Source organism: Andrographis paniculata, unplaced genomic scaffold (assembly GCF_009805555.1).
Source record: "Andrographis paniculata isolate CXL003 unplaced genomic scaffold, ASM980555v1 Contig89END, whole genome shotgun sequence".
NCBI classification, from domain to species: Eukaryota; Viridiplantae; Streptophyta; class Magnoliopsida; order Lamiales; family Acanthaceae; genus Andrographis; species Andrographis paniculata.
Window position 1 is genome coordinate 1,724,756 of NW_026137627.1, and position 25,847 is coordinate 1,750,602.

The 25,847-nt window shown below is 31.3% G+C and overlaps 3 protein-coding genes across 6 annotated transcripts; 1 reads left to right on the forward strand and 2 right to left on the reverse strand.

Annotated features, from left to right (window-relative positions):
- Nucleotides 1-6,426: 6,426 nt before the first annotated feature.
- Nucleotides 6,427-10,991, forward strand: LOC127242946 (UDP-glucuronic acid decarboxylase 2-like). Of its 2 annotated transcripts, XM_051262722.1 has the most exons (9): nt 6,427-6,563; nt 6,659-7,267; nt 7,422-7,564; nt 8,127-8,206; nt 8,566-8,649; nt 8,751-8,825; nt 9,722-9,814; nt 9,910-10,158; nt 10,863-10,991. In XM_051262722.1, exons 2-8 carry the CDS (start codon nt 6,660-6,662, stop codon nt 10,126-10,128), a joined length of 1,302 nt encoding a protein of 433 aa, XP_051118679.1. In that variant the 5' UTR covers nt 6,427-6,563; nt 6,659; the 3' UTR covers nt 10,129-10,158; nt 10,863-10,991. The 2 variants fall into 2 exon arrangements, with proteins under 2 accessions (XP_051118679.1, XP_051118678.1); XM_051262721.1 differs by lacking the exon at nt 10,863-10,991 and having other exon boundaries at nt 9,910-10,431.
- Nucleotides 10,318-13,486, reverse strand: LOC127242947 (uncharacterized). Of its 3 annotated transcripts, none has more exons than XM_051262724.1 (7): nt 13,423-13,486; nt 13,200-13,266; nt 12,562-12,586; nt 11,726-11,800; nt 11,498-11,602; nt 11,074-11,193; nt 10,318-10,980 (listed from the first exon to the last, which is right to left on the reverse strand). In XM_051262724.1, exons 2-6 carry the CDS (start codon nt 13,202-13,204, stop codon nt 11,077-11,079), a joined length of 327 nt encoding a protein of 108 aa, XP_051118681.1. In that variant the 5' UTR covers nt 13,205-13,266; nt 13,423-13,486; the 3' UTR covers nt 10,318-10,980; nt 11,074-11,076. The 3 variants fall into 3 exon arrangements, with proteins under 3 accessions (XP_051118681.1, XP_051118682.1, XP_051118680.1); XM_051262725.1 differs by lacking the exon at nt 13,423-13,486 and adding an exon at nt 13,351-13,378; XM_051262723.1 differs by lacking the exon at nt 12,562-12,586 and having other exon boundaries at nt 13,351-13,434.
- A 3,196-nt stretch (nt 13,487-16,682) lies between these two features.
- Nucleotides 16,683-20,787, reverse strand: LOC127242808 (caffeoylshikimate esterase-like). The gene is made up of 9 exons (XM_051262504.1): nt 20,381-20,787; nt 20,180-20,273; nt 20,050-20,082; nt 19,252-19,398; nt 18,871-19,001; nt 18,641-18,778; nt 18,478-18,576; nt 17,542-17,962; nt 16,683-16,854 (listed from the first exon to the last, which is right to left on the reverse strand). Exons 1-8 carry the CDS (start codon nt 20,399-20,401, stop codon nt 17,582-17,584), a joined length of 1,044 nt encoding a protein of 347 aa, XP_051118461.1. The 5' UTR covers nt 20,402-20,787; the 3' UTR covers nt 16,683-16,854; nt 17,542-17,581.
- Between the last annotated feature and the right edge of the window lie 5,060 nt (nt 20,788-25,847).

The window sequence follows — 25,847 nt, forward strand, 5'->3', positions numbered from 1 at the left end:
TTTAAATATTATATCAATGTTTTATTTAAATCATTTTAAACAATTATTTTAAAGCAAATATTACTATTCATGACAAAAAAAATAAAAAATAAAAAATCCAAATCTCAATACTACAAATACACCTAATTTATTTATTGACTAAAGAAACAGTTGGGTACATGGATGGAGGGGGGGCTTTGGGTCTAAAGATCCCACATAAAGCATGCAAGGTGCGAATTTCTGGTTGGACCTAGAGTCCCGGGACTCTGAAACTTCAAGGCCAGTACTGCTTGACTTTATGAGCAAAATCAAAACTTTTAGGCCTTCGGAATCACTCAAAGATGTCACCAAATTACCTTTAAGTGCGTTTCATTCGATTGACTATTTTGAAATGACTCTTATGCCCCTCAATTTATTCTACTTCAAGTAGTTTATATAATCAATTATTTATTATATTAAAAAAACTATTTAATATACTGCCTTAGTGACATATAATTTATTTTTAATTTTTATTTTCGTTTGTATCTCACGTAATTTATTATTCCCTCCGTCTCATATACCGTGTCTACTACACTGTAGACATAGTATTTTAGCAATGGTTTAATTAGTAGATAATTAAGAATGTATTAGTAAAAATAATTATCCTATAATATAAATAATTATAAATTAAGATTAAGATAACTAATTAGTTTAATTAAAATTAAAAAAAATAAAATTTAAAAGTTTAAAATGAGTTTAAAGTGTGTAATTATTTTCCAAAAAAACGAAAGTGACATGGTATGTGGGACGGACTGAAACGGCAACATGGACATGGTATCTGGGACGGAGGAAGTATTTTTTAAAAAATTAATTATACACTTTAATTATATTTTAAATTTTAAAATTTATCATTTTAATTCAATTATTGTATTATCCTAATTTTAATTTATAATTATTTTTATTAATATACTTTTTAATTATTTACTAATTATATTTTACTTAAATTACCGTATGTACACTAATAGCCCCATATTACATGGGAAGGAGAGAGTATTAATTTTTTTTTTATTTATATAAAACTTGTATAATTACATGTGTATTTACAACAAAATATCATATTTTGACGAAAATAGTATTTTTGTGCAAACTTTAATTTAAGATAAGAAATTTTACACAATAAATAAAACAAATACTCCCTCCTGCCACTTACATTGTACACATTTAATTTTGGCGTAGTTTTTAATAAATTATAGTATTTTAATTACAGTGGTTAGTTAAAACTAATATAATGACATTTTTGTCTTTACTTTTTTATTTAAAAATAATGGTGTGATGTAAAGTAAGGGTATTTATGAAAAAAAATAAAGTTTTAAATAAAATATTTACTTTGTAATTGAACACACTAAAATAAAAATATGTATATTTTCTAGGGTGAACAGAGGGAGGAGTATTTTATTTCATCCGTCCTCAATATTTAGGGTATCTCCAACCCAGCGCTTGGTTGGATGATTTGAACCGACGCCAAATCCAGCGCAGTGCAACGCCAAATCCGTCCTTATTATTTTTTTTATTTTTAAAAAGATTATAAAAATAAAAAATTGTTTAAAATAATAGAAAAAATTGAATATTTGAATAATAATAGTGAAAAATAGAATTATGTTTGACATAAAATTATGTAGCAACTGCATATTTAGAGTTAAAACTCTATAAATAAAGTTGATGAGTTGGAAATAGCTTTAACCCATTTGGACTTGACACAAAGATTAAAAAAAATAAGTATTTTATTAAAAATATAAAAAAAAAAAAAAAATAGTTGAAAGTACTTTAAAATTTTAGTGAGTAAATAAAGAGAATGAAAAGATATAATGTAACAAAATTAATGATATTTGTTGTAAAAAAGTATAATAATTAAATATTGATAATTTAAAATTTCAAATATAATAATGAGATAAATTTAACAGAAAAATTAACAAAATTAAAATAAATTTGAAGGGCATAGAAAATATATATTTTTACTAAAAAAGCATTGAGTGTTACATAATTTTTATTATTAATTTTTTTTTTTTTTTTATATAGTAAACCTCAAATCAAACATTAATTAAATATAAAACTTAAATAAAATATTTTCTTTAGATATCACTTTATATAGGGAAACTATTAATTAATTTATTATTAATTTGTGATACAAAGTGCACGTGTAAGTATTGTTGCAAGCACACTTGAATAGTCAGTCAGGCCCATTTATTTAAATCATTATCATCGTACAGGACATTAATTTAATTGCGAATTACTAGTGAAGGAAAATTTAATGTTGATAAAGATAGGGATAGATGTATTATTACTGTGGCTGTAAATAAATAAATAAAAAAAATAAAAAAATAAAAGAAGAAGAAGATATACGTAGAATTTAATTTAATTTATTTTTAATTTTTTTATTTTTTATTGTAAGGTTTGTTATTGTTAGTGACATCTGCCTAACGCTTATTTTTGTCCAAACCTAACTAATAGCGTTGTTGTCAAATAATTATTACGAATTTGTTATATTATTATTATTACTATTATTTGGTCACGTGGAATAGACGTGGCTTCATTTAATATTTTCTCACAACACTTATTTTTTTAATTACAATTCTAAAAATAATACTCCTTCCGTCGCTCAACAAAGACGGCGTTTGTTTTTTGCACGTAAATTTTTTAATATTAGTATTATATTATATTGTAGTAAAAAAGATAAAAATACTCCTGTTAGTACGATGTAATATAAAAATAATGATATTTGTGTAATATATTGTAAGTTGAAAGTAGGGATAGCAATGGGTCGGGTCCAGCCGGACCCGAGACCCGACCCGAATACACATGGTTGGACCCGAGAACCGAACTGGACCCGATTATACCCAGGCCCGACCATATCCGGACCCGACCCGAATAATACCCGACAAGATCCGATGGACCCGACATACCCGAAATTAATTATTTAACTTTTAAAATTTAACTTAAAATTAGACCCGAACCCGGATCCAGACCTGTTGAAATTTATATATTTTATTCAAACATTTTATAATAAAATAATAAAAAATAAATAAATAAAATTAAAAAACATATTTTTAATATAATTTATATTATTAAAAATTAATTTTTTCATATATATAATTAATATATTAGTAATATATTAGTCGGGTCCGAGTCGGGTCCGGGTATGGTCCACCATTGGACCTGAGACCCAACCTGGACCCGATAAGGGTACACAATACCCGACTCGGACCCGGATCCGATGTCATCCATAGTTGAAAGGATATTTATTATGTGAAGTAGGTAGTAGAATTACTAAATTCGCAAAATAATAACCTTATTTTGGGATGGACAAAAATGGAAAATGGTAACCTTTCAATTGGACGGAGGGAGTAATAAAAAACACAAAATATTTTATATATATAAAAAAAAAACAAAATTAAATATTCAATACAAAAAAAAAAATCAAAAATCAATTTAAAATAGTACTCCCTCCGTCCCAAACACCCTGCAACATTTTCTTTTTTTTTTGTTTGTCTCAAACTCACTGTAATATTTTCAAATTTAGAAATAATTAATAATATTTTTATACATATATTAATATACATTTCACATTATCCCATCACATCACTCAAATAAAAAAATAATCATTTCTCAATCACATCACTTAATATCCAAATTATCTTAAATTATCATACTTAATACTTTCCACCTAAATCTCGTGCCAAACACAAATGTTGTACAGTATTTGAAACGGAATGAGTAATATTTTATATTTTTATACAATTTCTCATATTACATGCTAAAATGATTTTATCTAATAACGTGTGAAACAGAACCATTGAATGCACACTTGATTATTGGATTTTTTTTTTCCACATATGTTACCATTATATGATCAATTTTATTTAAAATGTAATCCGCGGGTACCGAGAGAGTTCCTGTGAAATTTTAAAACCTTTTTTATTCTAAGGGTGTGTTTGTTCGGGGGATTGAATTAGATTTTTACTATTTTTTTTATTTTTTTTCTTCAAAAATATCAAATCAAACATCTATTTTTCATTTTTATATTATATTAAAAATTAATTTTATATACAAAATATCACATCAACACCTATTTATATCACATCATACAACTATTCAAATTCAAAATTTTTACTATTCATATCCCAAGAATTTAGATGAAAAATAAATTAATTTAGTTTAGGGTGTGTTTGTTTGAATGATTGGATTTTGAGTTGAGATTTGAATAGTAAAAATTTTGAATTGGAATAGTTGTATGATGAGATATAAATAAATATTGATGTAATATTTTGAATGTAAAATTAATTTTTAGAATAATATAAAAAATAAAAATTATGTGTTTTTTTGATTTGATATTTTTTGTAGAAAATTTTTGGATAAACAGTAATTTTTTTGCAAAATCCTTCAAACAAAACCCACCCTTAATTTCATTTCATTTAGGTATTAATATAAATTTAGATTTATTCGAATTATGCTTCCGCTAATTCAGTTCATATATTTTTGTTACGAGGTATTGTTCAATAATCTTATAGATATGAGAATAAATTCACAATATATTATAATAAAAATATAATTATATATAAAAATATTTTTAATGTTAAATATAATAATGCAAAATGATAAATGTAAAATCTAGAACTAGACGAAGTAAGTATGATTTTACGCAATATTCAATTTAAAACATGAAGTAGATATTAGCAAAACCCGTAAATAAGAGTGATAAACGTATTTGTCTAGTGTTTTAGCTTGAAATATAGACTTATAATTTAATAAATGCATATGTTACAATTATCCGTCTATATTACCTTTTTCAATTTTTATTTTAACCAAATTTATTACTCAATTCGTCAATAACAAAGTATCAATTTTTTCATTTTAATCTCTCCCATAATAAAATATTCATATTTTTTAGTAAATGTACTATCTACCTAACATTAGAAATACCCTTACAACTTACAATATATTACACAAATGACATTATATTTATATCACATACTAATAAGATTATTTTAGTTATTTCTATTTTATTTTTACTACATTCAAATATAATACTAATATTTCTAAAACTACGTATAAAAAATAAATAGATATTTAATTATAGGACGGAGATAGTACATCTTTTAAGAAATAGAGTTGTCATTCATAAATTATATTGATGAACTCATTAATTCTAAAAAATAATAAATAAATAAATATCTAATTAATTACAATCTAAAATTTGAAATTTATCAATAATTTATCTATATAATATTAACATAATTTTCAACAATTTATTATTATATATCCAATTTTAATATTTTTTTTTTAAGAAAAATTATATTCAATATCTATTCAATTGGCTTTTTCACAAATGATCAAAAATAAAAAATTATTCGGGCAATGTTCAATTCAAATTTATTTCAATCAATTTAAACTTTCAAATATCACTAATTTATAAATTCAAATAATTTTAATATTATATAATATTTTTATAATTTATATAAATTAATATTAAAATATAATATTATATAATAAATATTATTTATATATTATTAGATAGTAAAATTATATAAAAATAAATTATTATTATGAATTTTATAAAATTGCAAATATAATATGGTATAACTGGTATTAAAAAATAAAAAAAAATTGAATTTGAAATAGATATGATGTAACGAAAGAGATAAAAAAAAGATAAAAAAGATGCGAATTCTCACTATAATCTAAATCTAGTTGATAATCATCAATTTGGTTGAGGGACGATCCTGGGATTTCTAGAATATTTCGGAATATTTCAGGAGATTCTGGAACATCTTGAAAGATTTCCACTAGTGTCTCTGTGTTGGCGCACCAACAACTCGACATCCTTCTGCATCTTCCTCGGCGTTGATCGGCCGCTGTCATAAAGACAAAAAAAAAAAAAAAGAAAAAAACAAAAAAATTCCGCATAATCCTGAAATAAATTATAATTATCCACCTCATTTACTATAATTATTTCATAACAAAATTTTCAGATATAGTTTTTCTATCTATTTTAAAATATTATATTTATTAACAGTTTGTTTTAATTTAAAATATTATATTAGAAAAAATATTAATTGAAGAGAAACAAAACCTTAGAAAAACCCTAGACGACATATTTATTATAAAAAATAATAAAAAAAGTAAATAAATACAAAACAAATTGTAATATCCATAGGTCCGGGATCTTACGAACAGTATTACGCGGGAGGATAAGCTCTATAAAATCAACGGTCAGATGCTGATAAGGTTCGGAGATCCCGGACCATGCAGATATCGCTATGTGAAAGGAGTCCAACCCTAAATTAGCTTTATTTATTGCTAATAAGCTCACAGTCAATGATATTATAATAAACACTTGGCCTCAAATTACAGCAAAGGAGCTTCAACCTGAGGGTATTTTCGTCTTTTCGGACCTCGAATTGCCCTTTAAAAGCGCCTTTCCTCCACACGGCTTCTTCGTCCACCGCCCTACCGCCCTACCGCCGGAGAGTCGAAGAATTCCTTCGCCGGACGAAGTTTCTGCACTCTCCGATCTTCATTCGTCTCTTTTCTCTACTTCATATTCAGTTGTACGTTCGGGCGGCAGTTTTGTTTCCATAATCCGGATCTATTGGTATATGCAGATAGTTGTTTGATTTTTTTTTTTTTGAATTTTTTTTGTTAGAATGGGTTCCGAGTTGATTTTCCGAGGCCACGAGTCGCATCCAGTCGGCGATTCCTATTCGCCGAAGCCGACAAAGCCGTGGTTCTATGTTTCACGGTCGATTCGGTACATGCTGCGCGAGCAGCGCCTCGTTTTTGTCTTAATAGGCATTGCTATCGCAACTCTGTTCTTCACTATCGCGCCTTCCTCCAAACCGCCGGCGGCGATTCGAGACGCGTATGTTTCATCGCAGTTGAGTAATTTCGAGCCGCACCGATCCGTGTACCATAACGGCCACTTGACCACTGGATTTGCAATAAACTCGGGTGGAAAAATTCCGTTGGGGTTGAAGCGGAAGGGTCTGCGGATTGTCGTTACAGGCGGCGCGGGATTCGTTGGCAGTCATTTAGTGGATCGTTTGATTAGTAGAGGCGATAGTGTGATCGTAGTCGATAATTTCTTCACAGGGAGAAAGGAGAACGTTATACACCACTTTGGTAATCCGAGATTTGAATTGATTCGACACGACGTCGTTGAGCCGCTCCTTTTGGAAGTTGACCAGATCTATCATCTTGCTTGCCCTGCTTCGCCGGTGCATTACAAGCACAATCCTGTCAAAACGATCATATCCTTTTTATTGATTTATTTTCAAATTCGGTAATGTTTATCCTGTTTCGTTTCGCCATTTTGTTATTCTGTATCTTAGATCTCATTAGACTCATGATTTTCGGCAAAATTTTCGTGAAATTTGTTGCGAATCCTTAATTTTGAATTCCTACAAGACGAATGTGGTAGGGACACTGAACATGCTTGGTTTGGCCAAGAGAGTCGGTGCTCGGTTTCTGCTTACAAGCACCAGTGAGGTGTACGGCGATCCTCTACAACACCCGCAGGTTGAAACCTACTGGGGCAACGTCAATCCAATTGGTAGGTTCAATCTTCCTCGTTATTTACGTGAATCAAACGGAAGCAATTTTCTACTACTGTTTTAGAGCATTAGTATAGCTCCGTCAGTACAGCCGCGTACATGGTGGTTGGTGCTAACATGAGCCTATACAAGGCTAATTGTAGATGTTCTGGAATAGAAGACCCTCTCACATTGCTTTTGTAGTGCCCGAATAAATCTACATCTGCATCTAGCTTGCCACGTGCGCTTTCGTTATTGGATTATCATTTGCCTTCTTTGCTGTTGAACTGGGATTTTATTTTCAATTCATTGGTTACAGTTTTCCTTTTTCCATTCTTGAAAATTCTGCATTCTTGGCTTGCCACATGTATTTTCCGCGTACGAGTACGACCATTCTTGGGGTTTGGTGGCGGTGGGTGGTGATTTATTTGTCTGTTGTGCCTGATCAATGTTTACCCTAATTCAAAACTGAGTGTGGTGTTGGATTCAAGGAATTGTGAGTTTTTGCCGTCTGGAAGGGTGAATCTGAACAGTAACTTATCTGATATCCCCAATTTGATTTTCTCGTTGGAAATGGGACAGGTGTTCGAAGCTGCTACGATGAGGGAAAGAGGACAGCTGAAACCTTGACCATGGATTATCACAGAGGGGCTGGCGTTGAGGTAATTTCTTTTTTTGCCTCTTTTTTTCTTGATTTTCCGTTGAGAACTAAACTGATCCATTGTTCAATTTCCAAAATTTCACTATGAAAAAGTGCGACTTTATGGCCACGTGGTGTTGTGTAGCAGTGACCACTTTCTCCGCATTTAATTGATTTGGAAGAGAATTTAAGGCTGCTTTTTGATAGACCTTGAATGAACGTGAATTCCACTTACCTGGTTTAAGTTTCCATGTGATTTCTGCTGGGAGGGGGGCTGATTGTTTGACAGCTCATGAATTTATTTATTTATATATATATAGGTGTTGAAAAGAGATGAATTGTCAAGTGACTGACGTGTTGGCTGAATAAAAAATGTGACAGGTTAGAATTGCTAGGATCTTCAACACATATGGCCCTCGTATGTGCATTGATGATGGCCGTGTTGTCAGCAACTTTGTCGCTCAGGTAATAAACTGCCCCAAAAATAAAAATCTCTCTTTTTAACAGCAAAAGTAAAAGGTGATTTCTATTTTCTTACTGCGGTGAATCTGATTCTTTATTTGTAGGCATTGAGGAAGGAACCATTGACTGTTTATGGTGATGGGAAGCAGACAAGGAGTTTCCAATTCGTCTCTGATCTGGTAAAATTTCTGTGCTTCCTTTTCTTATTATTATTATTATTATTATTGTAGGTGTGTTCTTATATTAAAAATCGACTATAACATGTGTTGTCAATTGCATTATCTCTCGGGATATTATTATATTATGTGTTATCGGTTATTATATATTGTCAATACGGGTTGATATTTTGATTGCTTTTGTTGTCGTTATACTATGAATGTTATATTCCTTTTTGCCGCTCATTGCTGTATATATACTCTAATCCTTTGACTTTTTTTTTTTTTTTTTTTCCGAAATAAATAATCACAATACAACCTAGTCTACATCTGAGTAGTAGTGGCATGGCTGTTAGGACTGGGGGAGGCTTGTCTTAATTCTTAATTAATCTAAATTCATTCTTAATTCTTGTTGGGGCCAAGTCCAACTGACAGTGCATCTTATAGGTTATAGGTTAGATTATATTAGATTATCGACGATGATGGTCGTGGTCCTTATTGAGATATTTTAGAATTTCAGTTTTAGATAAGAGTGTGTTTGTATGGAAGTTTGAATTTTAAGTTGGGATTTTAATAGTAAAAATTTTGAATTTAAATAGTTATATGATGTGATATAAATAAATGTTGATGTGATGTTTTGAATGATTTTTAGTATAATATAAAAAATGAAAATAGGCGTTTGATTTGATATTTTTGGAGGGAAAAATTGGATGAATAGTGTAAATCCAATCAAATCCCCAAACAAACACACCCTTAGTAAATTTATATTTAGATTTAATTTTATCCATAGATTTGAATCTTGTATTCCCGCTCTTTATTTTGATGATCAATAAGACAATTTTATTATTTTTCTCCAAAATTTCTAACCGTCGTAATCAAACACTCTACAATTATTTACTGCAACATAATTTTACTCGAAGGTCGAGGGACTGATGAGGTTAATGGAAGGAGAGCATGTCGGGCCTTTCAATCTTGGCAACCCTGGCGAATTCACTATGCTCGAACTTGCCAAGGTACGTAAAATATCAGATAAAAGTCGTAACTAATTCTTACTATTTACTTGTTCAATGAATTTTCATTAGAAATAATGCACATAATTTGTGTGCAGGTGGTTCAAGAAACCATTGATTCGAATGCCAAGATCGAGTTCAAGCCGAACACGGAGGACGATCCTCACAAAAGGAAGCCGGACATCGCCAAGGCGAAGGAACTCCTCGGTTGGGAGCCAAAAATCCCACTCCATAAGGGTCTCCCAATGATGGTATCGGATTTCAGACAACGTATATTTGGTGACCACAAGGAAAACATCGACGCCTCATCCGCATAATCCACAGCTATAAATAGAAAAACAACTACGGTATTCATTCTTTAATTTTGTTGCTGAATCATAAGGGAATTACTATACTATACTATATTAGTAGAGTGAGTATAGGCAAGACATGAGACACACAGACGACCTTCATTGCTTGTTACATAGTTCCTAGAGGATGATATTATATGTTATCAACTATCAACATTTCTTTTTTTCTTTTTTTTTTTTTTTTATTTCTTTTGGGTAAATCTTGGTTGAACCCTAATGGCAACTATGAACATTTCTTCAATTTAGAAAGAGTAGATTCATATGTCTTTACTATGTGATGTGGTTTCGCTACACGCAAAATTTGCTTTTCATATATAAATAACATTAGTATTTCCCAACATACAATAGTTATATATATATGAACACCTGTTAATATACAAATTCGGGTCCATGAAAATCGGACGAACCCATGTGACCTGCTACTAAGTGAAATTTCAGCCTACCAACAACTGGATTTGAACTGTTATTTTATCCCAATAAGTAAAAAAATGGCGTAATCCAATCCTATTAATAAATTATAATCGAATTGTAGTGTTAGATTAAATCTATTTTACATATATAATAAATAAATATTGATAAATTATAATGGAATGAGCACAATCTAGGGTCTTGACATTTGAAGCAATTGCCAAAAATGCAGTTTTAAGAATCTAGGATTTAGCTAGGAATGAACACCACATAATAGTTCAATAAACTTTCAGATGAAAGAAAATAATAGAGATGACAGGGCAAAGCTGGGGGAAGAAGAGACTGTAGTGTGTTTATAGCTTATCTGTTAAGAGGCCTGAGGAGATTGCGATTGCCGATTGCCGAGTCTACCTGAAACAAATGAAGAAATTTACTACAAAAACTGCATCCTATGAATGGAGCCGAGGTATTATTACATTAACTGAAATCGCACAATATCCATACCTGTTACTTGGGGTTTCTCAGAACAATGATGACAGAATCCCCGCGGAGAAACATCTTGCTAATAAATCGATCTTTGTTGACCGGAAGAGCTTTCTTCTTTCCTTTACCAGTCTTGGGAACCTGCTCAAGAGTTGACATTAAAATTACGGGTGCGTTTGTTTGTGGGTTTGAATTTTTGAATCGTAAAAAGTTAAATTTTAATAGTTATTTGATGTGATATAAATAGATGTTAATGTAAAATAAATTTGTGATATAATAATATAAAAAAAAGAAAACTAATTATTTGATTTGATATTATTTAGGGAAAAAATAATGTTAATAGTAAAAATATATAGTAATAAACCACAAAATAACACAACCTACAGGATTTGTACATTAAGATATGTGTCTTAAGGACCTAATAAAAAAAAAGTGTTAGCCCCACCTCGGTCCACATCTCTCGAACATTCTCCAATACCATGTTGCAGTGGCGGTCGAAGGCCCTCACATGGCCCAAGAGCTTTTTGTTATTGCGGCAGTTGATGAGCACCTAGATGGTGATGGTAATGGCGTCGACAGCAGAAACATCAAGTTATGCAAAACTAAGGAACTTTAAAGATGATATACTACTAATAAACTGCAAAGTCGTATTAAAAGGAATATATATTATTACCTGTGTGTTGTTTTTAACACTCAACATTAAAATCGAAAGTGGGCCGGTGTTGAACTCTTCTTCCTCGTTCTTCTTCTGTTGAAAGATTGTTCCAGGTGAACCATAAGTGTTGCTTATTTGATTAAAGGTGCATTAAATTTGACGGGACAAAGAAAAAAGGGTTAATGCATCCAAATAGCAGGTGGAGAGGAAGTGTTGAAGGCAAAATTTTACTGTTTACATCAATACATTTTTTGGAGGAAAGCGGCCATAATTTTACATAATCACCAACGAAACTTGATAACCTCTTTTGTCCTAGCTTCCATCTAACATCCATACCCTCCATATTTCACAATGATTTCGTTTTCCACCAAAGGGAAGGAATAAAATATAGAAGAATAAAAGAAGTTTTATCCCTCTAATCAATATGGATTTCATCATAGGAATCTGGGTTCTTATACTTCATTTTTATTTCGAACCTGTAGATTTTAACCATTGAACTAAGGTTGAATTGCATTTCATAAGTGTAATTAGAATAAAGCAGCCATAATACAGTTACTATCTGTTCTTGACTCAAAGCACTTGCACTGTTTCAAGCAGTTGAGGCACAAGTACCAAAAGTGAACGCGCTAAGGTAGTACAATCAAAAGCTGTAAGATCGTATATATACTTAGCACAAACCCAGCGGAAGGGCAAAGCAACTAATTCATTTGATAAAATACATTCTTCCATAAACTAATATTCAAAGCTACGATACCAAATTGCCACAGTAAAGCCACAATGGGAGAAAAAAGCATAGAGAAACTGCATGAATAGGACTATAGGAGTAATAAGAACAAGAGATTAACATATCTTACAGGGGTATCCTCTTCCATTGCCCGACTGCATGTGAAAACAGCAAAAAAAAATGTCGTAGGTGATTTCAAGTTCCCACAAGAAAATTATTCCAAAGAAAAAAAAATAAAAAATCATATCTGAAATGTGTGACCAAACAATGAAAAGAGATCAAAGGGAACATAAACTATAGCAATATTTCACAGTTGTGAGGATTAAAATTATTGAAGTGCTAAAACAACAGGTGAATGAAAACGAAATCAATTCTAAGAACGTCCATTTCTTAAGCAAAAATCATGTATTCTTGAGTCAGTTTAAGTCCACTGAAATCAACAAGTTCCCTGCTAATTTTTTTTTTTTTTTGTTCACTGCTAATTAGATCTCACTGATAACTTTACCTATATAGAGGGTCTACTCTGCGAGATCAAAAATTCAAAATACTACAAAGCGTATCAGTAGGTCACCTCATAATCAACAATTAAAATGCCAACAGGACGATTTAGGATCTACTCTCCGAGAGCAAAAGAGCAAAATAATACAAAGCGTGACAGTAGCTCACCTCATGGCTCATACTCAACAATTAAAATGCCAACAGGACGATTTAGGGTCTACACTACGAGAACAAAAATTCGAAATAATACAGAGCGTAACAGTAGCTCACCTCATACTTGACAATTATGAACTCAATCGAAGTAAAATGCCAACAGAACGATTTAGGGTTTATACACCTGCAAAAAATAAAAAAATAAAAAATCATGCGTGCTCAATAGTTTGCCACAAATCGAAAAGGAAAAAACCATAGAAGCAACAACCTGTGCAGCATTAGGTTAATCGACAATGTGGAAACAAAAAATCGAGAGAAATGCAGAAAGTTTGTAACTCACCAGCCAGAGGCTTTTTCCAGCGAACCCTGAAACCCTCCCTCCGCTTTCAATTTTATTTAAAAATAAATAAATAGCGGTAAATTGAAAATAGGCACGTGCGAGACCTTTGCGTGTGCAATAGTGAATAATTTCGAATTTGTTGGAAAAAAAAATAAAAAAAATCAATTTTGGCAAATATAATTATTAATTTTGGTTTCAATATAATTAAATTTATCAATTTTTGTTTCAAGATAAAAAAAATTCATAAATTTAATCTCATTATAAAAAAAAATTGATCATTTTTATCATATTATAAATAATTTCAATCAATTTTCGTCTCGCCGTTAAAAAATTAACAGAAATTACTGAATTTATATGGACGAGTAGTTTCCACGTCAGCTCAACTCTGTTACGTCCATACAAGCAATTTTCGTTAGTTTTTTGAATGATGAGACCAAAATTAATTAAAATTATTTATAATATGATTAAAATTGATGAGGTTTTTTTTTTTTATATTATGACCAAAATTAATTTTGATCAATTTTTGTCCAATAATTTTTTCCTGACACTATTCCAATTTATATAATATACATATTTTATCATTTTACAAAAAAATCTAATATTTAATATCAAATATTATTTTATATTATGTACAAATTTCTTATAATTCATATAAAAAATATACTTCGAACCAAAACACTAACACAAACAAACCTTTTCCTTTGATGTTCTCAAACCGTATTTTTTAAAAGTATTATGCAAAAAAAAAATATAATACTTCCTTTACACATTTATTTTTGTTAAAGTTTAAAAAATAATAATATTTTAGTTATAGTAGATAGTTAATAATAATATAAAAATATTTTTAATAGAGAAAATATATATAACTATATATATAATACTTTATTCGTCTCACTTAATTTGTCCACTTTAGCTTAAACACTGAGATTTAGGCATTGTGTAACTAATAAGTAATTAAAAAATACATTAATAAATAATTACTATAATTTAATAAAAATAATTATAAATTAAAATTATTAAATAATTTAATTAAAATAAAAATATTGGGAATGAAAGTCTAAGTTTAATGGCAAAGTCCTTAAACCGAGCTTGATTTTCGTCATGCCTATCTCCACTTTTAAGCAAATAGATTAAGCTAATGTCTAGAAAATATAAAAGATTAGGTTGCAATTATTTGTGAAATTTTGATTTTGATTTTATTATTCTAATAATTTTTTTTTAATTATTTGTGAAATTTTGATTTTGATTTTATTATTCTAATATTTTTTTTAAAAAAAAAATTATAAATTAAATATATATATTTTATTTATTATATTATATTAAAATTTAAATTTATATTCAAAATATCACGACATACAATCATTTCAATTGAAATTTTATTATTTAAAATTAAAATTCAAAATCAAAATTTCACAAATCAAACATTAAAAAAATATATCCGTAGAAAAAATACAGATCAAACACACTTGTGTTCGGTCTTTAATATTGAATTATTTTTTTTAGTTTTTTTTATTAAATATTTTTCTATTTCTAAATTTTTGTTTATAGTATTTTTTTTATTTTTTTTTTATTAGATTCCAAAATTATTATATTTAACAATACTGGTATTTGAATGGAGGGAATGTAAAGTGAAAGGAAGGGAAAGGTAAAGATCATTTAAATTTATTCTCACTTTTTTTTTTTTTTTTTTCATTCAAATTTATTTTTGTTTTATTTTTTAGTAAACAAATATCACTTTTTTTACCAAAAAAAAATAAAAATTTCTATTTTTATATATCTTTCTTAAAACTCGTGTCCAGTCAAATGAACACAGAATTGGATGACGGAGGGAATATTAAAATTATTATAGTATTTTTTTTTTGATTAAATTATAATAGTGTTTTGATTGATATGGAAAAGAAGAAATGAAAAACTATCCTTAGCTAACCTTGGGCTAAAACTTGAAAATTTTAATGCCATAATCCCTTTCAAATATTCTAGGGAACGTTTGGTACAGATAATGGAATTGCAGAGAAAAGAAATGATAGCAGAGAATAAAATTGGAGAGAAATTGAATTGAGTAGAGAATGAGAATTAATTCTCTTGTTTGATAAAACAGAGAATTGATCTGAAAAATCTAAAAAAAAATGCAGATATATGAATGTGCAAACAAAAATAAATGATTAACACGATAAAAAGAGAGTTTTAACGAATGAGAATTCATGAAAAATATTTTGATAATTTTTTTTTTAAAAAATTATAAATTATATACGATGTTTTTTAAGATTATATTTTAGTACAATTTCTTAAAATGTCGTAAAAATTAAATACTTTAAAAATAAATTAAGTTTGTTTTTTGTAAAATTAAAATAATATAATTTTTAAAAAATTATAAAAATTAAATAGTACAACAAATTTTAAAAATAAAAAAATATATATACTGCAACATCGTTTCTCTACATTTCTCTGCATACGGGAGAGAAATGAAAACAGAGAAATGGAAATGATTTATTTCTCAAGTTCCATTTCTCTTGACTCAAACAAATAAGAGAAATAATATCATTTCCATTTATCTGGCCTCATTTCTCTGAACCAAACACAACCCTAGAGTAAAATAGTCTTCTTTGGTTTAATTTAACAGAAAAAATAAATGAAAAAAAATAATTTTATTATTTATGTATATAATTGAATACACATATATTTAATTTGAAATAGACACTACAATTAAAACATACAATATTATATTGACACTCGTTGTAAAAGTGTTTTTAAAAAAATTAAAATATTTGTTTTTATAAAAAATAGGGATGTCAAATGGGACGGGTTAGTCCGGATTCACCCCGAATCCGGTCTTTATGGGGCGGGCTCGGGTCTACAAAATTTGGTTCGGGATGGGTTGTGGATTTTGAGTTTTAAATCCGGCCGAGTTCGGGGCGGATTACTGGTTTTATTATACACCACCCCATCCCGGACCTGGACCCGGACTCGAACCCGAAAATTTTAATAATTATTATAATCTATTTATATTTTTTGTACAATATAAATTATAGTATTTATTTATTTAAAAACTTTTAAATATAAAATCGAATTTTAATTTTAAATCAAATTAATGTTCGCATTTGTTTCTCATACCATTCTCTTTATAATTGGAATTGCCGCTAATCGCAGATTTGATTGTTCTCATTTTAGAAATATAATTTTTTGATACTTTGATGCATATTTTTTTTAGTATTAAACTATTTTTTTAAAAAAAATATTTTATTCTTTTCTTAAAAAAAAAAAAAAAAACGAGTTTGTCAGATTGGTCCCGAACCCGGGGAATTCGGGGCAGGACGGGTCCTAGGGTCAGGTCGAAGCGGGGCGGAGCGGAGCGGGTCTTGGGTCCTACTATTTTCTAACGGGGCGGGTCTCGAGGCCTGCAAAACTCGTTCCGAATTCGCCCCGTTGACATCCCTAATAAAAAAACAGAATACTAGTTACCAAAAATTGAAATGAAATTATTATTCAAAGACGGACGAAAATGGCAAAATGAGAATATTATTTTAAAACAAACAAACATTTGAGATGAGTACGAAAATTAAAGAATAATATTATTATTATATTGATAGTAAATATAAAAATATTTCTAGAAAAATCAAACTACCTTTAGTTTATATAATTATTATGAAAAAGTAATTAATTTTTTTAAAAAGTGGGAAATTAAAATAAAAATTGAATCTTTGAGACTAACCAAATAAAGTAAAACTATTATTTTGAAAGAAAGTATTAAAAATATAATTATAATTTTATAAATAACTAAAAAAATATATATATACAACGTTATTATTCAGGAAGCAAAATGGACTCATTAGGGTTTGTTTAGATAGAAATTTTTGGAGGTTTTTAATATTTTGAAAGTAAAAAGTTAAGTATTTAATTTAATTTTTTAGAGAGAAAATGTATTTGATGTGATGTTTTTTTAAGAAAATGCATAATGTTTAAAGTCCTTACGAAGAAAAAAAAAAAAAAAAAAAAAAAAAAAGTTAAAAAACCACAAGAAAATACTAAAAATATAAGGTTAAAAAGAGCAATGAATAAAACGCAAGTATTGTTAATAACTTGAGAAAAAGGTATAGTTAATAACTGAGAAATCAAACTAACCTAACACAGTTGCTCAATCCTTTCAAACATATCAAACAGTTCAGACAACGGATTGCCGGCGGATGTCCCGACCCTTCCAGCCGCACAAATATTTCAGCCGCCGCCGGGACTTCGCCTTGCCGACCGATATCTGTGAACCCGACGTCGGAGTGGCCGGCCAGACCGACTTCACTCTTACACCATAAATAGCATCGCCGAGGTTGATGTCGTCTCCGGTGTGCTTGTCCAACCAGGCAAGAATGTCCGAGAACACAACCTCGATGTTGTTGTCCGGTTCGCCGGCTGTCAGGGCATGCCACATCCCCGGATACAGCTTCATCGTCTTGTCCGTACTCCCGGCTCGCTCGTAAAGTGCGCGGCTCACCTCCGGGTCTGTCACCGTGTCCGCCTCACCGTGCAGCACGAAGAACGGCAACGTCACCTGCCAATAATGAATCGAGAATTAGTTACGATGGAACTAACGATCTATCGATCTTCTTACAATCGAATGTCAGATAAAAATATCGAATTGTCGAAATACCAAACATACCGCACCAAAAACTATAAAAATAATCAAAAACTTCGGTACGATAACGATCTATGGTTTGATATTTTCAATATATACCAAAATTATCAGTATTCGGTATACATAAAAAATAGTATATACCGTATTCGATACATAGGCATATATCGATAATTAAGTATATTAATACTAAAATTATTCTTTATCATCTTTTTAAATTATAAAATTATTTCTAATTTCGATATTTCAATATAAAGAGGTATATACGGATGCCATACAAGTAATTCGGTATACCAAATTACGGGTACGGTACGATATATATTTGTCGTATCGAATTTCCAATATACCGAATTTTCAATACGAGATCGGTACGTTTTTTAACCTATCGAAAAATTCAATACGGTATACCATAACGAACCATTCATATTACAGACCTCGTGCAAACTATCCTCAAGCTCCATGCTGGTCCGGAGCATTTCGAGGGCGGTTTTAAGCCGCGGCTTCTTCTGGTATATAAGATTATTACCGCGGATCTGCAAGAAAACAGAGAATCTTATTACAAGTTTTTTTAATCGTCGCGATGATCACAAAGCTCACCTCTTCGCGTTTAACGGGATCCTTGAACGCGGAATCAATGACATCCTTGGTCGGCACAATCTTCCATTTGGGGATTACGTCTTCCACCCGAGTCAGCAGACTGATAACAACAGGGTGCGGCTTAACCTTCTCCGAAATCTGACCACCGAGCCAAGTTTAGAGACATGTATTCATGGCATTCAGGGGACATTCTTGATGTAATGAATTTGACAATATTAATGAATGACCACCTTACACATTGGAGCAACGAGCACGGCGCCATGCCAGAAACGAGGATCCCTTTTGTGTGTCAACAGGGCCACAGCTCCTCCCATCGATTCGCCGTATAAGAATCTTTTCTTTTCTCTGTACTCTTCCTGAGCTGAAACTCGAGAAGGTGAAATACATGTTAAAACATCATGACAACAAATCAAATGCGCGCCTTTTTATTACAACTTACACCAGAACAACAAACAAAAGACATTGGATTTTTCGAAAGTATAAGAAAACAACCATGGCGCACATTCAACTATCATTCGTATTGAAGTAACTAAACAGACAATCGTCCCGGACAAATTTCTTTCGGTAATTTAATTCATATGGTAATAATTAGGAGGAGTTTGGTGACTTACCACAAATTGACTTGAAATGGCTACTACAGTCATGAACTATGTTTTCAAACCTTTTGATGTAACACCTTACGCCCATAGAACGTCCGTGGCCTTCGTAATCAATGCCAAACACCGCATATCCATGGCTGGCGAGCTTCATTCCCACCCCTGATCGACGAAAAACAAATAATCAAATCACAACACACCATTTTCATATTCAAGATTTCTAAGATCATCTCCATAAACAGTCAATTTCTTTGTAATCAAGATTCAAGATTCATGTTCATCATCCATGGCAGACAAACCAATACTCAAATCACAACACACCATATCCATAAACAGTCATCAAAACAGATTCATGTTCATCATCCACAAGAGCTTTGTCAACAATTTGGAAACCAAAATTCAACAGATCAAGTCTTCTTCTTCTTCCTCTTTCTTTTTTCTCATAATGTTTGTTGGTGAGCAGTTGCTGCTAAAAACCTAATCAACCAAACAAAGCCACCTAATTCTTGTTGCTGAACTTTGACCATTAAACACTTGAAGAATTATTTCAAAGCATGCTCCTCAATAATTGAAGGTTAGCTAAAATGTTGTATTTGTATACAGATAGGGTAATTGAAAGGGAAAGTTCAACACATAAGAACATTGAAATATGGTTTCTGCAACTTTTTTTTGTGTGTGTGAATGAATTTGGAATCACTGTTCATAATAAATGAAAGTAATCGTTCGTCAATGCTCTGTAAGTAAACAGTTGGAGTGGCTAAACATGGCAGACATGGCAAATTGAGATTTGTGGAAACTTCTAGACACTCTTACCGTTCATGAAATTACTGCACTCCATGCCATAGCCTGCAACAACAATAATCAATGGCATTAAAATCCTTACACCAGGCACGTGATAGACAGAGAGAGAGAGAGAGAGAGAGAGAGAGAGAGAGAGAGAAACCATGGCAGAGGAACACAAGAGCTTTTGGAGAAGATGAAAATGGCAGCCATCTGCAAGTGAAGAGTTTCACTCCTCTGGAGTTCTTCACATATTCCTAAACAAAAATCAAACATAATGCAGCACCGCCATACAATTAGCGCCTCCACAGCGCAATTGTTTTTCTAGAACTTTCGAAACAGAAAACAACAGATGAACACGCACCTCCTGGTATTGAACCTCCATGAAAGCATAAAAACGGTCGTCCGAAAACAGAGGCTATTTTCGCTCACAACATAACAGAGAAGCGAATAACAAAACAACGTCTGAGGGGGAAATAGGTGGAGAATGGGGAGTTGGAAGGGAGGGTGGGGGTGGGAGAAACCGTTCGAAGGGCGTGGAATTAATGCTGGGGGGTGGTTCGTATTAGCTCTCCAATGGAAGCTTCCGAATCTCGCATTGACATTGAGAAATTTTTGGGGTCCAATTTCCCCTCTTCCTACGCCTTCCCCTTTTCTTTATTTATGTATTTGGGTATTAATTATTTCTTCGTCTTCTTGGGCAATCGTTTTTATTAATAGGAATCCGCCATTGATGGAATCTGCTCTCCTTTCTCTCCTCGTTACGACACCTACGCCTAGACTAGACGTGTCCATCAGTCCATGCCCTAGTTTAGTAGTTTCGGTTATTTATTTTTTGAATGGCTTTTTATTTAGGTTTTTCTTATTTTATTAAAATACTTCAATATTTAAAAGATATTTTGTAAAAGAACAATATATATTTGTAATAAATACAGTAAAATTTGAAAAATTTTATCAAAAGAAATAAGTAATTATTAGTATTATTTAATTATATATTTTTATTTGTATTTATTAGGCAAGTAATTTCAAAAGTTTTTTTTATTAAAATAAGAATGCGACGGGTACACACTTCGGGTGTGTTTGTTTGGGGATTGGATTAAATTTTCACTATGCATCCCATTTTTTTCTTCAAGAAATATCAAATCAAACACCTAAATTTTATTTTTTATATTATACTAAAAATAAATTTTACATTCAAAACATCACATTAACACCTATTTATATCACATCATACAACTATTCAAATTCAAAACTTTTACTATTCAAATCTCAACTTAAAATCCAAACCCTCAAATAAACACACCCTTCCATTCTTTTTAAATTTTTTCAATATTCTTAACACATGTAAAAATATATATTGTAAAAAAATAAGATATATAATATATTTTTAGTCTTGACATTTATTATTTTTTTTTCACATAAAAATGTGTATTATTTTGTCCCGGAAAAAATAATCCTATGAACTTGTAATTATGAGACTACGAGGAACGATAGAGTTCGGAATTGAGGACTTCACTTAAATAATATAAAAAGAAATACTATTAAAAATATTTGTTTTCATGTTGTACGACTATTGTATTTATTGGGTTACAATATTATGAAATTTCATTGAAAAAAATTAATTTCACATTATATATATATTCAATATAACATACTAAATAATCCACAATAAAACTATTTTTTAGTGTATTATGCAAATTAGTCTTTATAATTTTAATAGTTGAATATGATCTTTCGATTGCTACCGTTGTGACAGGCAAGACTACATAATGCTAATATTAGAAATCGATACATCAAATTAAAATGAATATTATTTATGAACTCAACCATCTTCTTTTGCAAGATATTTCATATAATTAATGTATAATCGAAGTTGTAATTTCAGTTCCATTATATTTTCTCCCATAAAACCCTTTTTAGTACAATTTAATCATGTGCAATATCAACTCAGAAATTAGAATTCAACTCAGAAAATTGAGTATTCATTTCTTAACAAATAATATCAACAATCTAAAATTTTAAAACTATTAAGGAGATATGAATACGAATATTAAGAAGAAGTTGGTCTTTCATTATTTCACATTTTTTCCTTGTTCATGTGGGCAACATCACGGGTAGAACGCAAGGTCCACGAGAAACGAGATGCATGAGTCATTAAGTGGAAAAATAATATGGCCTATGCAAAAAAGATTGATCAGGATGAGAAAAATCCAAAGATGTGAAGTCTTGGCCCCTGAACTACTAAATGATAAGACCTATACTTCTCGGGTTTTAAAACCTACCAGGGGAAAGAGTTGAAAAAAAAAAGAAAAAGAAAAAATTGCATATCATTCACTCGTGGTTTTAAAAGTCAACAACATATTTCTTCGTGATTTATAAAAGTTTAACTAATTATGACAGAAAAAAAAGCTAATATATTTTAATAATTTTTTCTTCATCACCTTTCAACACAACATCAGTTAAGAGCATAGATCTTTTGTAAAAAATATGTCTGGCCACTATAAATCCCGAACATCAATTTATGATTGATTAAGGTCAAATAATGTTGTTAGAAAGTGTGTTTTAAAAGAGAATTGGCACGGGAGCAAGTCCAAAATGTATAGACTAGCCAAGAAAGTTTACAAAATAAATAACGAGATCCAAGTGTCTCTCCCCGACTCAAAATGGTCAACCAAGGCTGAGGTTCGCAACCAGAGTCGGCCAATCCTATAAAAAAACAATATAGAAGTCAAAATTATCAGTGTTCAGATATTATGAAGAATTACATCGACTGATCAAATGATTGTAACATCTTTAGCCATGAGAAAGCCTTTGCAAACTACAGATGTTGAAAGATGGATATGAATAGGGGGAAAGCTCAAGAAGAACTGTCCATGGCCATGATGATAACTCGAAAGAGAAATGACTAAAAGAAAACGTTTCCAAGCCATAATTAAAAAAGAAAAGATGGTTGATTATACCATAATCAAGGGCTGCACCGAAAGCCTCAATTAAATCTTATGGCCGAAGTCCGGAAATGAGTATTAAAGAATAGATCGAATAAGTGCGAAAAGCAACAATCTTCGAGTATCAAAGATGGGATTACTATTTGTTGAGATATGAAGCTTGATTATATCCTAAAATCTAGGGATATAATTTGAATATTATATTCTAAATTTTAGAGATATGATTAGGATATTATTGACATAGGCTTAGCTTATAAATATCCATGTATTCTCACTTTAACATGTGTCTGCGTATTTTATATTAAAATTTCTAGCTTGGCAGCGCCCCAGACGTAGATCATCGTGATCGAACTGGGTTACCAAATTATCGTGTTCTTGTGTCCTTGTTCGTCTCGTTTTGATTTCCTGGAATTTCCGTAACAAGTGGTATCAGAGCCTGGTTTGTTTGTAAGGTGGATTGGGAGGCATCGGATATTGATTGTGGCTGTGGAAATCCCTTGTGACCTGTGGAGGTGATTGTGTCGAAAGTCTCCTGGCGGTAGCGGTGTTGGGTCGGTCCCGACAGTTCTTGTAGGTCAGGAAGCGGGTCCCTTTGTGATAGGCGGTGCAAGGTGGGCAGTGAAGGATAAGGGTTTCGGAAAACACAACGGATGAGATATCCGATTTGCTTTCATATTAAGTGAGCCTTAGGTTTGTTTATGGGAGTCAAGATGAGTGATCGTCGTGCTGTCAATGTATTCGGTGGGATGAACTTCGGTTTCTGGAAGATGCAGATAGAAGATTACCTGTATGGTAAAGATCTAGAGGCGGCGTTGAAGAAGAAACCCGAAGACATGGATAAAGCCGAATACAAGAAGATCAACAGGAAGACGATGAGTGCGGTTCGACTAACCCTTTGGGAGAATGTCTTGACTGAATTTAGATCTGAGGCAAAGGGAAAGGGTGAAGAAAAAAATGGTCAAAGTTGAAGCCGAAGAACAAAGACAAGGAAGATGCAAGTCAGGTGGTATGTTAGAACTATAAGGGGCACTTGAAACGAGAGTGAGGGGCGCCGGAGAAGGATCAGGGTTCAGCAAACGCAACGGAGGAAATATCCGATGCGCTGATTTTGAGCGTCAGCAGTCCAATGGAGTCATGGATTTTGTTCTCAAGAGCGTCATTCCACTCATGCAGTAATTCGGGAATCATGGAATCCTATACTGCGGGTAATTTTGGTATTGCTTATCTTGCAGATGATGAGACACTGAAATTGTAAGTAAATGAATGATTCGAATCAGAACACTGAATGGTGGAGAGTGGAGACTGAATGACGTGAGCCATGTCCCGGGTCTGAAATGGAATTTGATTTCTGTGGGACAATTAGATGAGGTAGGTTACTCGACAGGTTTTTTAAACTAAGTCGTGGAAGGTAACCCAACGATCCATTTTGGTGGCCTAAGGGAAAAAAGATTGAACTCTCTACATGACGAAAACCATGCACGACGGAATCAGTTCCGTGGCTAGAAATAATGACACAAATTTATGGTATTCTCGTCGGACACATGAGCGAGAAGATGATAAAGGAGCTCATTTCAAATGGAAGATTGTTAGGTCTCAAGTCCGTCGATATTGGAATATGCAAGGACATTATCTTTGGAAAGCAACAAAATGTGGTGTTCTCAAATGGTGGGAGAGACCTGGGAAAGAAAAAGTTGGAGTTGGTTCATACGGACTTGCGGGAACCAGCTTTTGTATCGACCCTTGGAGGCTTACAGTACTACATCGCGGTTATTGACGACGTTACAAGAGAGGTATGGGTATATTTCCTTAAGCGTAAATATGATGCTTTTGATACCTTTAGGAGGTGGAAAACACATGCACTGGGAGTAGTGAACCGATTTATGAGCAGTCCTGGAAGACAGCCTAATGTGGTGACCTTAGATGAATTGAGACCTCGATTAGTGAAGAAGGAGGCTTGGCGCTGTTATTGCCGATGAAGTAAAATATAGAAGAGGAAGATGCAATCAATCTTCAAGTGGAAGATTGTTGAGATATGAAGCCTGATTATATCCTAAAATCTAGGGATATAATTTGGATATTATATTCTAGATTTTAGAGATATAATTAAAATATTATTGACATAGGCTTAACCTATAAATATCAATGTATTCTCACTTTAACATGTGTTTGCGTATTTTATACTAAAATTTATGGCTAAGCAGCGCCACCAGACATAGATCATCGTGATCAAACTGGGTTACCAAATTATCGTGTTCTTGTGTCCTTTTTCATCTCATTTTGATTTCCTGAAATTTCCGTAACACTATTTATATTGTAGGGAAAAATCAATAGTAGTCTTAATATAATTTAAAATGTATCGATTTTTGTCTCAATATTTAAAAAAAAAAAATCATCAATTTTTGTCATATTATAAACAATTTCAATCAATTTTAGTCTCATTGTTTAAGATATAACAAAAAATGGTAACGTAGATGTAACAAGGTTGACGTGAAAGCTGACTTGGAACAATACAACCGTGTCAATTATAAACGTCCATGTTATCACACGGCCGTATACAATTATACACGTTCATGTTGTCAAATGACCGTATTTAATTGTATAGGGCCGTGCATCTTTCTGTTTTGATCTAAAAAAAAAAATTGTTAATTTTTTTTAATAAAAATATATAATGAATTTAGAATAATTGATATAGTTAACATGAAAAAAAAATAATAGTAATTTCAATATAATTAAAATGTAATCTCAATTCATAAATTGTACACGCTCGTGTTGTTTTCAGATCAGCTGCATGTCAATACCGTTACGTTCACATCAGCAATTCAATTATTTTTTGGATTAGTCTGCACTCCCTACTTTATGGATTAGGTATGTTATGGCTCCCCATTT